The following is a 19,546-nucleotide window of genomic DNA, read 5'->3' on the forward strand; positions in this document are numbered from 1 at the left end:
TTAGACGTATGGTTGTTGTCACAATAGAGACAAAGCTCTACTGCATAGAGTTGCCACTTCTTTTCTTAGCACCAAGTTACTGAAAAGAATAAAATTGTATATGCACTAACTAAAAGTTCAGGTTAGTTTTGAGGGAAAAAATGCATTTCTTTTCTTTAAAAAAAAACCTCTATAGTAGTAGGTCCGGAGATCTTTTTTTGTTTATCAATAAACCCAATATTTCAAGCAAAAAATATAGGCCATTTGGCTGGTCAAACTGAAAAATTATTCAATATTAGTGAGTATATTACAAATACGATTGTTGGAAACATTTTGACTGTATTCTCGAAGACCCTATCCCAGAAATAATCCATTGCAAATCCAAGTTCTTTTCCTGTTTCCTGATAAAAAATAAGCTTCGTGGGTATGTCTTTTAAAGCTATATTTTCCTAAGAAAATTAGATTTTGATAGCGTTGTAATTGTAATGTAAATGAGGACCCAGAGCGTTGGGAGCAATATGCTGAAATTGTAAATTGCCCAGAGAATGCTGTAAAGCACTAAGGGGATGGTATACAAGTCTAAGTGCTATACTATTGTAATTAGTAATATATACAAGAAATTTTATAAAATGTCTAATTAACAACTGAATTTAAACCTATTATATAATTCCAAGATGGTCCGTGGGTAATCATTGTCAGATAAAACAGAAATAGCCATATATAAACTTCTACTTGTACTTTTTAAATAAAACAACAGTAAGAAAAAACCCATCAATTTAGGTCTTCTATATTTCGGAAGCTTTAGCTATCAAGATTAAGTTTAGAATGGAGTGGATTTCTTACTCTATTTTCATTTAGAAACAGATCACAGAATAGACCCTATGTAGAATTATTAAAATAATCTTGCAATATTTTCTTCTGTAGGCAAGAAGCAAATTTGCAAATGGAAAATTGGCTCATTAGTAATACAGTTTTTACTGATTAGCCATCCAAATATTTCAAATTTGTATTATTTTTGGATACAGTTACATTCAGGTCATTATTAGAGTTTAATCAGAAAAATAAAAGACTTCTATTCGCTCTACATTTAATAAGATAGTTTAAAATAAATGAAAATATAAAAAAATATGGTAAACTAAGTCTCTAAGGATGAAAATATGTAAGACATAAAGGTATCTTTATAAATAAATCAATTTTGATAGATGAAACTTTTCCATTAAAAATTTAGAATGGAGAGAAGTAAGGCTAGTAAAATGGTGTGAATATTTGAACAGAAGAAATCAATCTTTTCTTATATAGACTTATTTATTGTTATTACAGAATAAAGACAATATACCTAAAAAGAATATAAGACAATATTAACATTCACAATGTATGTGAGAACACAAGACAAGTAATTATCACAAGATTACGGCCAATGTCAAACAATGTTTCAATGCGACAATTGAAATATAGACAAGTTAAATAATAAATTATTTTAATTTATGTTGCTGATTAGAATATATTTTAAAATGTACACGTAAAACACAATTTTATAACAATTATTAGAATTTTTTCTCGGGCAGTCTCATAAAAGAAACTTAACATTCAGCTGTTGCAATTCAACAAGTAAGGCATACATTATCCTAATTGTTATCATCATCATCATCATTAACATCATCATCATCACTACCACTAATATGGCACAAAGTCCATTTCCTGTAGGCCTGTCTTTTCTGTAAGCATGAGTAAGAGAAGAAAGAAGCAGAAGAGTTAGTTGATGCTGGTCAATTTGGGTTGAATTTTTAAATGCAAGAGAATGAAAGAACAAAATTAAAGATGAGATGTAGCTTTTGAATTATAGCATGCAGAAGAAAAACACTAATCAGTGGAGTATGTTAATCCTATATTTCAACCTCTTATTCAACCAACTATTTAAAGATGTCCTAAGTTTTTTTTTTAATTTAAAAAACACAAGCTAACTTGGTTCATGGCTATGTAAGGTAAAATAATTTACATTTTGTATATCAGTGAACTTATAAATTTTATAATTAAAGCATAAAACGGAAAACCTTGAAAAAAAAAAGAATTTGTGATCCAAACAGCTTTGCTCTTGTTTTCAATAGATTTCCTTCCTTCCTTCCTTCGAATGTAATGTAACTCCCTGGAGGCATACCAGATTTATGGATCATGGTACCAACTACTGAGAGCTAAAATTAAAATGTGCAAATAAATTGGAACACACTATAACTGCAATTCATGAATACCTTCTAACTGACTGTACACTAATATTTGTAGCCTAATTTGCACAAATTTAGACAGCAGGATGTGAAATGAGTGATTGTTATCTTGCTGAACCAGAATACGAGGAAAAACAGAGCAATTGCTTGGCAGGCAGTCAAGGTGTTTTTATTTTTATTGTTACTGATATGAGGCTAGAACTTCAAAGTTTCAGCTCAGTTCAGATTTCTACAATTTTGTGGAAGAATCTACTCAATCTACAGTAGTTTTTAGGCTATTTAAAAGTTATACTTACTGTTCTAACTTATGCATAATTTAAGAAGTGAAGTGTTAATATACTCATTGACATATTTCTTCTCACTGAAGACAGCTTCAGCAGGATAAACAAATTAAATTTCCATAAAATATTAAAAATACCTGACAAGATGCATTTAATATGTTATAGCTTAAATTCCTTCTTATTTTTTTCTGAATTTTATAAGCAATAATTACTATTCCAAAGTACAATAGGCATTATTATTTTTGTAATGTTTATTACAAATCTTAAATTTTTTAAAAAATGTAACAAGAATATTTGGTTAAATGCATTGTTTACTTTAAAATATATATATATATATATATATATATATATATATATATATATATATATATATATATATATATATATATATATATATATATATATATATATATATATACACACACACACACACACACACACACACACACACACACACACACTCTTTACAATCATTTGCCCTAGGCATGGTGTGTTTTAGATAAATTATTGCTAGTTTGACTATTGTTGTATTTTTTATTTATCACCAATAGAAATGGAATATGTAAAATCATTTCATAAAAAATGGATTTCTAAATAAGTTCTTTTGAAAGCAGAAAATATAAGAAAAATAAATTTATATTTGAAAAATTCCTCTAAGTTACTAAAAATTTAAAACTGTCTCTAGATTAAAAATTCTATTTAAAATATGTAAAATAAAACAAAACCAATAGTCCTACTAATACATTAATTTTGTTCAAAATGAGTTTTTAGGTGTTTAGCTGCATATTTAAATTACGTTAATTAACCATATTAACTCCATTTCTAAATGTAAAGATATGTTTTCATATATTAGATTTAATATATTAATTTAAAAATTAAAATTAAAAATATCCAGGCTAGGAAGAAAATTATGTATAAGGGAGTATAATAATCTCCTGACTCTCCAGAAGATCAGATGTATTTTTACATAATAAATCTGTCCTATTATTTTGGAGAGAAAAAAGAATATAGATTTTAAATCATTGTACTTAATGAGCCACATCCTTCTAAGGTGGGTAAAATGAGGACCCAAATTGTTGGAGGCATTATGCTGACTCTTCAAACCACTTAGAGAGGGCTGTAAAGCACTGTAAAGTAGTATATAAGTCTAAATGCTAATGCTAAAGGTATTTTCACTACTAGAACCAAGTGGCACATGATTATATTCTTATAATTATCATTTAAAATGTGATTCAAATTTATGGTAAGTTAAAGAAAATGTGCAGTGTTAAAATCACTCTACTTCTAGAAAGAGAAAAATATATTTACATAAATAATGTATAATCTGTCATATTAAATATGTCATATTTTTTAGCTGTTTACTCTCTTCACCTGCAACATTTGACTTCCAGCACCATCTCTTAATCTGTACGGTCTAATGACTCCATCGTCGCTAAAGAAGCGTGGAGGACGCAAGCTTAAGACATCTTCAGAAGCATTTGTAGCTCTGAAATTATAAGTTTAATGATTATGCACTTAGAGATAATATTGACATACCTATTTAAAAGATACAACACAAGCTGTAAATAAGATTACACAAAGACTTTCCCCCATATATTTCTCTGAACTATTTAATAAATCACAGTACTTTTTAATAAATATGCTATAATTGTATACTGATATGCAGATGCGGCAACTTTAACAAAACAGCTATTGTGTCTAGTAAATTTCATGGTGGATTGCTTTAAAAATGAAAAATTTTAAGCCACAGATTTGCTTTGTTTTGTCTTTGGATGGTCAATGCAGCAACTCCCATGATAATAAAAATTCTTACAGCCATGGGTCTGCAGTTCTGCCGCACCTGCTTATCTCTCTCATCTCTTATGACTATAATTGGGACAGGAGTTTTTGTCCTAAATTGTTACGGTCTTAAGTCAAGTTGAACTAACTTTTACAACAATTTTACCGCAGTCGTAAAGCAAAATCCATCTTCCCCAGTGGTAACTGTTTTGCAAAAAATTAGGGGGGGGGGGAAGGGAAGAGTAACAAATTGTGATCATGTGACTGCAACATGCTGCAAATGGTCATAAATGCAATCTCATTTGCAATCCCAATGCCCAAACTGCGATCAAGTAACGGTGGGTGTGCTTTGACGATTTTAAGTATAAGTCACTCTTCCCAAGGTGCGGTAACTTTGAACCATCTTTAAATGAACTGTCAAGTTGTGGACTATTTATTGTTTTGCTGTAATGCACTACTTTGCCCCGTAAAGATTACGAGAACAAGCGTTTTAGTAGTATCTAGATAATAATTATTTGCATTTCAGATACTGAACATATTTAAAGATAATTGACAAATTTATAGAGAAACAATTAGACATTATTTTAGTCTTGCCTTTTAATTCCTTGAAAAGTGCTACTAGCCATATCTATTATTCCTCCAGTAGGCCTTGCCACTGCTCCTACTAATCCTTTTCCAACTCCTTTGAAGAAACCTGCTGCTCCTTCCTTTTGGGCTCCTAGAGGAAAAAGCAACAACATTTAAAGAAAGCATTAAATAAAAATATATACAAAATTTTGTCAAAAGTTCTATTCAAAGTTATTTTACCATTTTTTTTACTGGAAAAAAAAACCCAAGGGAACTTTAATAACATTCCCTTCCCACATGGCTTTCAGAAACCAAAACAGACTGAGAGCAAAGCGTCTGGCTTTCTGATTACAGCCTTCTAAAGGAAGAAATGGGATAAATAGCTATACAGCAGCAGCAGAGGACATAATAAACATGATAAAATGTGAATTATTTTTCCTATTTGTGAGGGCAACCATTAGATGAAAAAAATAATTCCCTTGTAGGCTGCCCATATCCAGTCAACAGCAAAGGTGCTACAAATGAATTCCTATTTAAAAAATTGTTAATTTGCAATATTTTCTTTCATACTATGAATGTTCACATATTATCAACTGCTATAGTATGAAACAATGATATATTTTTTTTCATTTTATGAACAGTAGGTTACCTCTTATTGGCTTGGTTACTATTCCTGTTATGCCACTGACAAAACCCTGTGAATAGAGACAAATATTTCATTTTCCACCCAAAATGGAATGTATATTTTAAGTATTTTCTATGTTAAAATTTATAAATGATTTATATTAGTCAAAGTATTGAATCATAAAAAGTAGTTAATTTAATTGATAAATTGTCAACCTAACTCACAATCTTTACCATAATGAAATTTTAAATTTTCATTAATGTAACATATGAATGAAGTGCCCCAGCTCTTACAATCTACTACTCTTGAGGCCATTCTAAACATTCAAATATATATTTCTTACAGATACTAAGCCTTTTCCTCCACGAGTAAAGCCCTCCTTCAGGCCAGCAGGTTGCTTATTCATTGCTTCCCGTCGTTTCTGCTGATAATCTTCATCCATAGTTATTGCTGCTACTCCTTTAGCCATAGCACCAGTTATTCTTGAAGCAGCACCAGCTAGTCCACCTTTTACGGTTACACAAGATATATTTTTTATTAAAATTAGAAATCTTAAATATAGTAAAAGCACAATATATATTGTAAATATATGGCATTTCTGAATCCATGTTAAAAATCATATTTACCAACAGCGCCCCCAACTAAGGCTTTCAATCCTAGTGCCATTCCTTCTACAAATTCTTCTGGACCCTGGATAGCCCCCTGAGAAAAGATATTTTAAAAAACTATTTTACTATAATGATAAATTCTCCAATGAAAAAATGAAGTAAATACAAGCAAGCAAGAAAAGTATAAAGTGCATGTGGTAATCACTATAAGTAGTATAGGAAATAAAATCGGAAAGGTAAAGCTTTGGATAATGACACCTAAAGCAATTTATATCTAAGCTAAGTAGTTGATTCTTACTAAAACCGATAAGCAAAGGTTAGTACCTTTTGTTCTACTGTGATTGAATTTCAAAACTTGCTAACATTCCACATTTCTGTAGAATTTTATGTAAAGTGAATACAACATTTTCACAGCCAACATTAACAAATACAGCCAGTCCTTGTGTAGATAATAAACATACCTGATAAGGCTCATAAAAAAATGCTTCAACTCCTTCAGACAAATCTCTTATGAATCCAAATGGATTGCCCAAAACATCGAGGCCAAGAACAAGAACATACATTTGTTTAATAGCCTGAAATGAAAATCAGATTTTATGAAAAAACGTAGTTGTTAAGAGTAATTTGGAACCATGTTTTTTTGTAATGATGCAACAAATGTTTTAAATGCATAAAATCTAAACTAAAAATGCCTCTCTGGGTTCCATTTGTAGAAGGGAAATTGGTATTGTGGAGAAACAGAAATGGCTAATTTCCAACCCTTACAGAAGATGGATACGATACAATAAAAAAAGCAATTTTCTTTCCTGTCAAATATTTCCTGTCTACTTTCCTCTGTCTGAGCACTGCTGTCATTACAGATAGTCTTCAACCTATGACGTAATTGAGCCCAGAATTACAGTTGTAAATCAATGTGGATATACACAGAGGCAAAAACCAGAAGTAAATGCCAGAAAGCAGGCAAAACAATGCAAACTGCAGTCACATGACAGTTAGGATACTACAAATGGCTGTAAAGAGCAGCTGGTTGCCAAGTGCTCAAAATGCAATCATATGACTGCAGGATGAATGCTTTTGTGCATTCACCAAAACTCTGAAAACAGGTTGTAAGTAGTTCTGGGGAGGTCCACTGTAACTTCAAAAGGTTAAGTGACCAGCCCATAAGTTTTGTATCATTCATAAATCCAGGGTTTTGTATTGCTTTGAATGGGTAATATTGGGCTTCCTGAAAAGGCAAAAACAAATGAAGAAATTTATAATATTTATAGATACTTTAATTGTAATATTTCTGTTTCTGAAAATTTAAAAATAATCTGTCAATATGTACAGATAAAGTTTATCACTGTTATATGCATACTTGAAAAATCAGAATAGAGGCAAGATATAGGAAAATTCTGTATAGGTTTGGTACAATTTTGGCGAGTTTGGGTTTTATCTTGCAACTGATTTTCCAGAGAGATGTCATGGTTGAAATAGGATGGACAGGCAGAAAAGATTGTGGAATCCTTGACTGCCAGGGCTGGAATTTCATGGCTTTTATGTAAGGTGCTGTAGGTCAAGGAAAGAAGGCAATCTAGGTTTTCAAAGGGGCCACCTACCAAGTTCTGCTTTTGAAATAATGAAATGGTTTTTCCTTGGGACTGTGTCACTCTGGTGAAAGTGACATATCCCTTCCTGACAATAAAGCAAAATTCTCATTATAGAACTAATTTGGAAAGAATCTGAATAGAAATTTGGACAGAAAAAAATTCCATTTTGGATATATATGGAAGCACAGGATTCCTTTCTGAAAGGAAATGTTCTTCACTAAAGCAACAAAGTAGTAAATGAATATGTTGATTGTGAATCTAATTCTGTATGATTTATGTTCCTACAATAAGAAGTATTGGAAGGCAGATGTAATAATAGATGGAACAACAGGGAACATATGTAAGGTTGCTATTTGTGGATTATAGCTCTGCCTTTAACACCATTCTACACAATAGGTTGTTTCTTAAAATGTCCAATTTGGGTATAAATCAGAGGATTTGTTTGTGGATAAAGGATTTTCTGACAGATAGGCCACAGTCAGTAAGGATGGGATCTCACCACTCTTCTACTCTGATATTAAGCACAGGAGCCCCCCAGGGTTGTGTGCTAAGCCCCTTCCTTTATTCTTTGTACATACATGACTGTACGCCATTGTATAACACCAATGCAATTATTAAATTTGTGGATGACACAACAGTGGTGGGGCTCAATAAGAACAATGAGTCTGCTTATAGGAAGGAAGTACAAGGGCTAACATTGCGGTGTAAAGAAAATAATCTTACACTTAATACCAAAAAAACTAAAGAACTTATAATTGACTTCAGGAGGAAGAGAGGTATACATTTACCATTGTCCATAAATGGCGAGGAGGTGGAGAAGGTTGGTAGTTTTAAATTTCTGGGCATTTATATCTCTGAGGACCTCTCATGGACCATGAATGCTAACATGTTTGTGAAGAAGGCACCAAAGAGGCTGTACTTCCTGAGAATGCTAAGGAAGATAAATCTATCTCAGCATCTACTTCTGTCCTACTATTGCAGCACTATTGAGAGTGTCCTGACGTACGGCATTCTTGCATGGTATGGGAGCAGCTCTGCAGTGGACAAAAAAGCTCTACAGAGAATCATTAAAACTGCCCAGAATATCACTGGGCTCCAGCTAGGTGTCCTGGTGACATCTTCGCAACTCGCTGTTTGAGAAAGTTGTATAACATTCTCAGAAGCTCTTCCCATCCTGCTTACAATCTTTTTAGACTGTTGCCTTCTGGCAGAAGATACAGAACAACTTAAACTAGGACCACACATCATCTGAATAGCTTTCATTCCAAAGCTATAATTGCACTCAACAATGAACTAAATCTACGAAAACATGTATATATATGTATATATATGTATATATGTATATGTATTTGTGTTACAACCCCTGGTATGCCTAAATATGGGAGGAAGCTCACTACTCCCTCTTTCTGTCCCTCGGCTCATCACAGAAAACCATGCAGGCAGAAAACCATATTTTCATTTTTAATGTTGCCTTTTTATATTTGTGTTGTATTTGTACTGATAAATAAATAGATAAATAAATAGACTAGATCTATACTAGTCTCCCTTTATTTATTTATCAGTACAAATACAACACACACACACACACATATATGCATATTTAGCACATAGTAAAACTCAAATGAGGTATATTTTATAGAGACGCTATGTTTAAAATATTTAGTATTAAAACTAGCTTGAGAACTGAGAACTGGCTGAAATTGAGAACTGGCTGGGAACTGAATGAAATTGGCAAATAAATTTCAATAGCAGATATTTTATCATAAGGAAAAAAATCATGGTATTTATTGACACATGATGGATTTTGAGGAATGTTGCCTTCTATTACCCCCTAGCGGTCTGTTAAATGAACATGCCTTCATTTTGTATAATAATCTGCTGTTTAGTCAATAGAATTTGGAGCATGTAAAATCCTGAACATGGAAGCAGAGGCATCCATAGCATGAGAGAAAGAAATTGTAAAATAAGCTTTGCACTGTTGTGATATAGGCTATAACTCTCTTGTACATGATCATGACCTTGTATATGTGTATGAAAGAACTGGAATTTGCAGTACAATGCTTGTTTTGTCATTGTGAATCTGTGATTGTGAGCCTCTGCCTGGCTTGTCAGAAGTAGAAAGCTGTGAGATTGATTAATACTTGCTCTAAAACATGCTGCCAACTCCTGTTCTGGGCAGACCTTATGTTTCCACCTGTATTCTGATTATGCACATGTTTCTTAAATCCTAGAGCTTCTTTTTTGGTTTCCTGGGATGACTATTCTTTGAGATGAATCATTTTCCATTCTCAGCTCATGCGGAATGTTAGCCTTTCCAGCAACAATTCAAGCTTAGGTTATTCCAAAATCAGTTATGATTTAGTGATTGTTGTGTAAAACTTCTCTCTCACACACATACTAACACATCAGAAATATTTACACTTTTTCTTATTGTTGAATTGTTTTTAAAGGTAGTTCCTGACTTACAACCAGTTGCTTATTTCAGTTTGAAGTCATACAAAACTCAGGCAAAACTAATTATGACCTGTCCTTGAAGTTACAATTACTGCACCACCCCCATGGTGACATGTTCACATTTCAGCCACTTGGCACCCTGTTTGGGTTTTTCCTTCCGGCAACACAGGGTCTCCTGGGGGGGAGTGGGAAGCAGTTGGGGATATGGAGAAATTAAAACCTTGAAAGTGAAGGCTTCTTTTCTACCCAGCACTGTAGTTCTGACACACAAACAAAAACACAGAAGGGAATGTGGAGAGAATAAGCTAGCATCTGAGGATCTGAGCTTTTTCCCGGCTTTTCTTCTCTTCAGAAACATTGTGTTTGCTAAGTTTTCCAGCCAGAAAGTTAGTGAACACAATATTTTTAAATAGCAGAAAGGCCCTCTCCAACCTTTCTTGCCTTCAGAAACATCATGAGAGCTCGTGATTCTTCTGAACAGTAAGAACAGCCTCTTTCTACCATTCAGAAAGATTGCATTTGCTAGTTTTTTGGCTAGAAAGTTAATGAACACAATGTTTCTGTAACGATAAAAACATTGCATTCACTAGCATCTGCAGAGGGGACAGGAACCACCTTCCTAGGCTGGAGAAAGGAAGCTTAACTTCCTTTCTCCAGCCCAGCCCAGCAGTTCCCTTTGACACACTGAAGGAAGGGGAATTGGTGCACTGGGATGGAGAAAGGAAATTTGAGACCCTAAAGATCCAAGCTTCATTTTTCTGGCTAGCATGGCAGTTTTCTTCTACATATAAATGGAAGGGGAAGGCTTGTGGTGGGATGGAGAGCTTGGATCTTAGGGTCTCAAGGATTGGATCTTCATTTCTACATACCAGGGCAGGAATTCCTGTCTGCTGTTTTGACAGACAGCTCCTTTGTTCTGTCCACTCAGTTACCCTGCAATTGCTCAATATTTGCAACAGAAAAGGTCAGAATTGCAGTCTTTGAGCAAGGAGTCTTATGGACACCTTGCTTAATGGCTGCAACACCTAAAATTTCAGACCCAACTGAGGTAAGTCAAGTCACATCTGCATTTTGTATTATTTAAATTTTATTTAAAAAGGATAATAAAGAAAACAAGGACAACTTGATCTTTGATAGATACATTTTTGCTTCTGCCTACCTAATCATTTCAGTTACATGGAAAAAGTGCTCATATGGTTAATTCATATTGGCTTATACTAACCTGTTTTGAATAATGCGTGACAACTGCCCACTGCAATTGTTGGGTAGTACAGAAGTGATAGTTCAGTTCAAAGAAAGCCAACCTAAAACAGGCAAATCACATACATAAATGAAAAATAAAATAAAGTATAAGTACTATTCTAATTAAGACTATTATATTAATGTAGTCCACATACTTAAGAACAACATCCTGCACATCTGTAAGTGTGGCCCCAATGCTCTTTAACAAGAGGTTTAAGGACTGAACCGGAATCAGTTCCTTGTGTTTTTCGTCCTTGTTGTTCTCTTCTCTACCAGTACTGAGTGAAAAGCTTAAATGCAGCTGAAAGAAAAAAACAATAAAGAATTGGAAACTTTGAATAATATTCTAATTCTTGAAATATTTTTTGTTGTTTCTATAAGAACTACCGTGTTTTCCCCAAAATAAGATAGAGTCTTATTTTCTTTTGACCCCCGAAATAAGTGCTTGGTCTTATTTTCAGGGAGGTCTTATTATTTTTGAGGTGCAGAAGACGGCAAGCAGAGTCACCTCATGGCTGCTGCTCTGTTGCAATATTTTCGGGGAGGGATTATTTTAGTGCATGCGCTCAAAAGCCCGATTGGGCTTATTATCCGGGGAGGTCTTATTTTCAGGGAAACAGGGTACTGATAATTTGTCAAAGTTATAGTCATATTGCCTTGCATAATCCATGCCAATGTTACAGACCACCATCTATTTTGTTCAACTGTTTTTACAGTATTTTTTTTTAATTGGAAATTCAAACTTTGCTATCATCTGCATTGTTCTGCAATACAGGTAGTTCGTGTTTAATACTATCTCATTTAGAGACTGTTTGCAGTTATGACTATGATGGAAAAATAACTTTGCAACCAATCCTTACCTTTACAGCCTTCGCAGGTCTGTAAAGCAAAGCTGAAGTAAGATTGTAAGTACAGTCACAATTTCACTTAGAGATCGCTTCGGGATCCCAATTGGATCACTAAACAAGTCCTACCTGTATAAATATTTGGGATTGTGACCATCCTTTAAAAATGCAACTAAAGCTAATATACTTTTCCAATAAAATTTGTTGGGTGTAGCTTTCCCCCAAATGTTTTTGTAATTTTTTTAATGTGAAAAATTATTAATGCTACTCTATTTTGTTGGTTCTGATCTACTGAATTAAGTATTCATTGTGGTGGGATGCATCATTCTGTTGACAGTTATATTTTGTTTTCCTATTTTGAACCTGTAGCTCTTAGTAAAACTAGTCCTGCTTTCCCCTAAGAGTATTGAAGCTTACTAAAATAGCAGAAATTTTATAAAAATCTCCTGAAACAATTATGAGGGTTATAAATATTGATAGGCATTCATTCTTGCTTAATACTTATTGCTAACTTTATTTAAACAAACAAATGTTACATTGATGGCTACCTTGATTGGAGAGATATGAAAATATTCATATAAACTGATTTGTGATGTGTCAGTTGATACTACATTCTTTAATTCTTCCTGCGCAGATTCTACATCCTTTTTAAAAAGTTCAACCTGCGAAAAATTTGACAACAGGTAGTAAGTCTTAAAACTTTAAAGACAATACTGATATATATTTTTACACAGCAGTTGGTAGGTAGTACACAGTTGATTTTAAAAAATAAAATATTGGAATATGTAACAATTTGTTGTTGCATTACTTAAAAAATATCCTATAGGAATTCATACCTCCTGGTCTCTGGGAAGTTCATCAACAAGTGTAAAAAACTCAGAAAGCGCATTAAGGAAACCAAGATCTAATCGGAGATCCATCTCTTGAATTAAAACTTTAAAATACCTATAAAAAGTTGAAACCATTAAATAGTAGAAATATGTAACTATTAAATATGCAACTGTTTCAACATCAAGAATGAAAGAAAATGCCTCAGTGAACAGGTAACCAAACAATTCATATAACAATGCTTTATGCATTTATGTTAAACTTTTATAAAATTATAGAAAAAACTGCAAACACATTAATTCCAATACTTTTACTCTAATCATGTCTACTCAAAAGAAAAAAAATCTGTGGTTACACTACAATTTATTTCTAACTAAATAAAGTTTCTCATTCCAAAGGTAAAAGACTGAAGTGCAATGCTATAAATATTCAGTCAGAAATAAATTCCAATAATTTCAAATGGAGAAAGTTACAATTGCATCCCCAAGTTAAGATTGGAAAAAGCATACTTACTTTATGCGTGATATCTGAGAATGTCCTGCAGTTCTCATCACAATACTGACATCAGTAAATGGTTTGGGTTCTATAAAAATTCCAAACATACTCTCATGGAGAATATAATTTATTTTAATATACAAAAGGTAATATATGTAATTGATATCATTTGCAAAAGATGCAATGAATGAGTTGAATAAATAAAGGAACCAAGTTATTACAAAACACACACACATACACACACACAAACACACACACGGATATGAGATCAAATGAAGCCATTTATTAAAATGAGAAGTACACATTCACAAACATTTTAAACTCTAAATCCTAGCAGGTGCATGTTTGTGATAGTTTAGTGACATCAATGATTAATAATTTTAAGATTTCAATGACATTAGCTAAACAGTCTCAATTTAAAAGATTTGCAATTTGTAATTATATAGTTCAGGCTAACTGTGTACACTTGTCAAGCGAGAGCAATACGAACAAATCAGTTTGATGAAAATGCAACTGATAGAAACATTCCATCCAGATTACTTCCACACTTGGAAAGATAATAATTTTTCCTCTAAAATGTTTGGTTACTCTTATTTATTGACAAGCACTTCATCTAAGTGAAAAAGAGCAAGTATTTCTGTAATGTTTTCACTTAAAAATTATATATGTTTACCTTCTAAAAAATGTAGGAAGAAATATGTAAATGTATTAACAAGATCTAGTAAATTTATCTTACTTTACTCTTTTGTATTGTAAAATGGCTTTTTATTTGTATATTTTAATTTATGTTCCTTAAGTTACTACAGATGCAAGAAAAGCATAATAATGTATTAAACTGTGTTAACAAACCTGAATCCAATGAGATGGATTTGGGAGGTTTAATGGGATAGAACACAAAAGGAAATATGGCTCCAGGAATCTGATTTTGTACCTAATAGGAGCAATTACAGGAAAATACACTGAAGGTTAGAAATGTTTTCACTTTATATAAATTGTTAGGTCCTAGTTTGCAATTACACTAGCTTCACAAATTAGAAATTCAGAATTCCCCAAACAAAAGCTTTAATCTACAATAGTCAGCAGCTAATCATTACTTACTGGTTTGTCTATCAAACAAAAGTTCATTTTAAAATTTGAATTTTCATACATCATTTAAGTATAGCCTAATGCTGATATTTTTAAAACAAATAACAGGACATAGTGTTAAAACTATACATAGATGATTTTCCATTATCAGTTTTTCACCATGAATTGTGGGTAATCTGATATACCTGTATTCTATAGATTTGAACTCTGAAAGAAGACTGATGTTCAGAGGTACTGTATTGTACTTTTAAAGCTGGCAAAAAGCTTCTTCTCACAGGAAATTCATATGGCTGCAATATTTTCATGTCATTACCAGTAGGAGTCAAACAGACCTGCTAGAAGACAAAATCCAAATTTTACTCAATTTTGAAAATTAACCTTTCAAATCAAAGGTCACAGCATAATTCAAACTAAACATTTTTAAATTCCATATATTTCTAAGTGACATTTCATATGCTTAGCCTTTCACTTGTATGCAATTGTAATAACAATGTTTTAAACTTTATCCAAATATGCTAATCACTTCATTTTAAAATTAACAACAGAATCTTCTCCAGGATTACTCAGAAATAATCCAATTAAATTCAACTGAAATTCATCTTTACTAGTAACAGTATATGCTGAGAGAAAGCAGAAATCTGGTGACATAAAATTTGTCTAGGGGCATAAAAAAATCCTGGCTATAATCCTGCCTCATTCATTTAAAATTTAGCTACTGAATTTAGCAATGTTACTTCCCACATCAGCAATATAAGGAGTAGAGATATTGACCATATTGATTTAAAGGACAAGAAAGTAGGTTAAGAAAGAAGTGACAATGCTGAAGAGGTCAATACTAGACACACACACACAGGCAGGCTGTAGAACAATGTTAATTGATATCAGAATCTCTATATCTGGAAACCCAAGGGATATGATTAAAAGGAAATTCCATAAAGGGTTTAAATTCAGTCAAAATGCTGGTATCTGCATATCCTATATATTTAAGAGATCAAAAAGATGTTGAAAAATTCTTCATTACATTGTCATAGATCTTAAGAGTATCAGGGAAGCAAAATATAAGACACCATGTTATTTATGACAATAAGAGCAGATTTTCTGAAAATTCACAAATAATCAAAAATCTCTACTGTTTTACATAAGAAGTCTACTGCCATGTTAGAAGAGTTTTGCCTTCTTAAGCAACAAGTTCATCTGTTTTCATCCCTAAGGAATGCACTGTATGCATTCAAACAAACACATCATATTCAGAATCCTGGAACAGAGAATTGCCTTCTTGGCTATTATGCTACGTATTATTACTTTTTGCTGCTTGAACCAGTGGGAAAAAAATGATAAAAAAATGATGATGTGGTCAAATTGAAAAGCATAAATCTTAAATAAGCAGGACCACTGGGACAAAGAAAGAAAAAAAGTTTTCTCTCCCAGGAACTGATTATATTGGGAAATAACGCTCCCCAACGCACTCTAAACACTTATATGATGTGCTTTTGAAAAATGTTAGTCTAGACACTGTTCATGTTCTTAAGACAACTGAATCTGACCAAGGAGTTTTGCTCAGGAGAATCAAGAGTGACAGTTGCAAACTGTCCTAGCAATTTAAAGAAGAAATTAGGACCCAGCAGTCCCGAGAACATTGGCCACCGGGCAGGAAATTTCCCATAACAAGTCATAAAAATTACAAAAGCTCAGTAGTTTCAATTACACGTTCAATTGCACATGTTGAACTGGGGGTGGATTGGTTAATTATATAGTTTCACTAATTCTAGGCTGCAGATCAACCACCCGTTTTAAAAAAACAATGGTTATACAGTACAAGCCAGGCTTCCTGTCTCTCTTGCAGCTGAATCACACTGCAGAACAGACACCAAGCCCAGGGATAAGATAGAAAAGGGTGATGCCACAGCAGGCCTGCTGGAACAATAAGGGCCAAGCAGATCATGGCTTCCAACTGTCTTACCTAAAATCATCTTATGCATGTATCATTAACATGCCCAGATCAGAACACCTAAGGTAATTTCAAATTACTGGCTGACAATGAAATACAGGGACAAGCGTGATAACATATCCGGGGAAGTGATTAGCGCAATATTCTGATGGAGCAAAGAGGCATTGTAGCTTTGGTCTAAAATAGTCATGGTTTTTCTCAGAATTGTTCTAGATTTTTTTTCTGGGCCTTGTCATTCAATCCTTGACACAAATAGACTATTTCCACAAATTCACACCAGCGCAGAAAGAAGCGAAAACTGCTCAACTGCAACATATAAAATTAATCAAATTAAATGTTTTAATTAATTAAAATAAAATAGTTATTGATCAAAATATTTATAACCCATACCAAGATAGGATTTGGTATTTAAAAACAGCCAAGAAACAACAAAAACTATTCATCCCTGGACTTAAGAGAACAATGAAAAACTAGTTAAGGAAAATAAGGGCTAACGCATGCTCTTTGTGAAAAACAAAAATATTTTTTTAGAGGATACTGAACTCAAAAGGTTATGCCCCTTTTAATTTGCATAAAGTTACAGGAACATTTCCCTCCATGAACTTTTGACTACTTCCAGAAAGTTCTGAACATTGTTCTGAGATCACAAAGGAAAACTATAACAGATGAAGATAAGGGATTTCATAGTCTCTCCCAGGCAGCAAGAAATAGTTACATTCCATAATTTTATTAAATGAAACTTACCAAGCCTCTGCTTTAGAACAAATGACATGTATGGCATAACATTAACAAGAGAGAGAAACGGGAAAATGTGTGCAAATGCTTGAAGGAATCTGGTACTAGTATAAACTTTAAAAAAACTTCAATTTACCGGAATATTATCATCAAGTTCCACTATTTTATTTTCTGTAGGTGAGTTATCACAGTATTCAATAAACTCTTTCTCCAGCTTGTCAGTTTGCTTCACGCTTAGTGGCTTCCATCTTGACTTTTTCTTGGGTTTTGTCTCCCAAATTATATCAGAGCTTGCAAGTAAATTAAAAAAAAACTTTATCAAATTGTAAAACTGTGATAAGTAATAAAACTTTATTAAATCTTTGAGATTTACTAACTTTAAAAAGTCTTCAATATCCGAAGTACTTTATATTTTTTTGAAAAAAATTGCATTAAAACTATTTGGAAATATAAATTATTTTATAACTGAGACTTTAATGTACTTATTAAAAATACTGTAATAGCAATTAATTGTCATAATCCTCAATTATTTATTGCATATAAATTACATATTCTGTCAAGTATTAACTTTAAACTTGGCATTTATGTAGCTGGTACCTGTAATTGTGCTAATAAATCAACATAACTTGCCCATAACAAATTTAAAAGCAGCATATGATGGCAACCTTAAATTGTTTGTACATAGTTTATTCAGATAGAAGATAAACATCTGCCACCATTTCAACACGCAGAAAGGGATTCTAGGTTACAATTGGGCTCGTAATAGTTCATATACATTACGCTCACTTCTGAAGTTAAAGATTCTAAATTACAACATCAAATATAATTTACTATATAATATACATTACTAATATTAAGATTTTACATTTAGTTTTTTCAAATGTAAATGGTAAATTGAATATATTAGTTACCTTGTGATTCCAATGTAAGCAATTTCCTGCCTTAAATAGTTATTTACTAAAGAAATTCCAACATCTTGCAATGATACAATTATTTCCTGTTCTGCTAATTCTACTTTTTCACTTTCGTATGTCATTTTGAAAACCTTTTCATCTTCAGTGAATAAGATTATACGCTGCAAACCTTCAAAAAATGAAACTATAAAAATAAGCTTGTCTCCCATCTGAAATGGTGTCATCAGGTCCTAAAATAAGAGATAAGTTTTAATTATCAGACGTTCTTCAAAGGAGTATTGCTCAGAAAGTTTTTATTTCCAAGTTTGATAACCCACTGCAACTGGGCCATATTTAAAGGTGTATATGGGGTATTCCTGCAACAGGCAGGGAATACAGCTCTTCAGAATCTCCAACCTCAGAATGATTATAAAGAAGTAGTTAGCTAATTCACATATTTAAAAGGCTGCTTTAAGGATATAAATAACAATTGTTTTATATATTGTTATATACTACTTTCATGAATTCTATGGAAATATAGTTTATGTATATCTATTTACTTCTAATTATGTTTATATTTATTTTGATGACACTTTTGTGGTTATCAGCAGTGAAGCAGACCAGTAAAAATATGCTGCCTTCTCCATACTTAGATAACTAGACCCTAAACAAATCCAGGATAATCCAATAACAGTTTATTCTGCACCTAAGGCATTCTGAGAATGCTAGTTTTATAAGACAGCCTAAGAGGAAATTAATTAAATTAAACTAAGATGAAGGGATTTACATAAGATTCTCACACCTTAAAATAAACTAATCTCTTAATAGGGAAGATGTATTTCTTCACTGAAGTCACAGAGCATTAAATTGTAATCATAACATGTAGTGCAACTTATTAACAATGTAGCCTTATTATTATTGCACTTTTTAAAGCATCCAGAGGTCAATCTTTTACAATTAATAAATTCAGTTATTATGAGTATATCATTTTACCATTTTAAATTTTATACACAGATATAGTATGACTATATAATAAATTATATGTGATACAGTGTACTTTATATTCTATGAACCAAGGATTATGAAAGAAAAGTATCTTTATCAGTGAACTGAAAAAGTTACAGTATCAAAAAATGATATTCCTACTAATATTCTACTCTAAACATAGTGTGTTTTGAGATACTGTACATATAAGGATATAAATATCATAATAAACTAACATGCTTAATCATTAAATATTAGTATTCTGGTATATCAGAAAATTTATACTACATGTATATTAGATTTTACAGCATTTTTTAGAATTGATTTCATGAAGATGCTTGAAAGCAAATAGTACCACTCTCTATATTAGATATATATATTTGATCCTA

The 19,546-nt window shown here is 32.3% G+C and overlaps 1 protein-coding gene across 3 annotated transcripts in view; it reads right to left on the minus strand.

Moving 5' to 3' along the window:
• Positions 1 to 19,546, minus strand: part of VPS13A (vacuolar protein sorting 13 homolog A) — a 138,276-nt gene that overhangs the window by 11,942 nt on the left and 106,788 nt on the right. Inside the window, exons 54-69 of one of the 3 annotated variants that reach the window (XM_081942023.1) lie at positions 18,192 to 18,424; positions 17,417 to 17,570; positions 14,783 to 14,932; positions 14,361 to 14,442; positions 13,530 to 13,599; positions 13,025 to 13,133; positions 12,737 to 12,850; positions 11,499 to 11,644; positions 11,324 to 11,405; positions 6,520 to 6,633; positions 6,077 to 6,152; positions 5,794 to 5,957; positions 5,475 to 5,520; positions 4,853 to 4,976; positions 3,851 to 3,965; positions 1,342 to 1,694 (exon numbers count right to left, since the gene is read on the minus strand). In XM_081942023.1, coding sequence (XP_081798149.1) covers positions 1,605 to 1,694; positions 3,851 to 3,965; positions 4,853 to 4,976; positions 5,475 to 5,520; positions 5,794 to 5,957; positions 6,077 to 6,152; positions 6,520 to 6,633; positions 11,324 to 11,405; positions 11,499 to 11,644; positions 12,737 to 12,850; positions 13,025 to 13,133; positions 13,530 to 13,599; positions 14,361 to 14,442; positions 14,783 to 14,932; positions 17,417 to 17,570; positions 18,192 to 18,424 — 1,869 coding nt within the window. In that variant the 3' untranslated portion in view covers positions 1,342 to 1,604. Of the gene's footprint in view, positions 1 to 1,341; positions 1,695 to 3,850; positions 3,966 to 4,852; positions 4,977 to 5,474; positions 5,521 to 5,793; positions 5,958 to 6,076; positions 6,153 to 6,519; positions 6,634 to 11,323; positions 11,406 to 11,498; positions 11,645 to 12,736; positions 12,851 to 13,024; positions 13,134 to 13,529; positions 13,600 to 14,360; positions 14,443 to 14,782; positions 14,933 to 17,416; positions 17,571 to 18,191; positions 18,425 to 19,546 lie in introns of those variants that run through there. The other 2 variants (XM_081942022.1, XM_081942021.1) reach the window with 2 other exon arrangements.

This window comes from Natrix helvetica (genome assembly GCF_964273705.1).
Source record: "Natrix helvetica genome assembly, chromosome: 2".
In the NCBI taxonomy this organism is placed as follows: Eukaryota; Metazoa; Chordata; class Lepidosauria; order Squamata; family Natricidae; genus Natrix; species Natrix helvetica.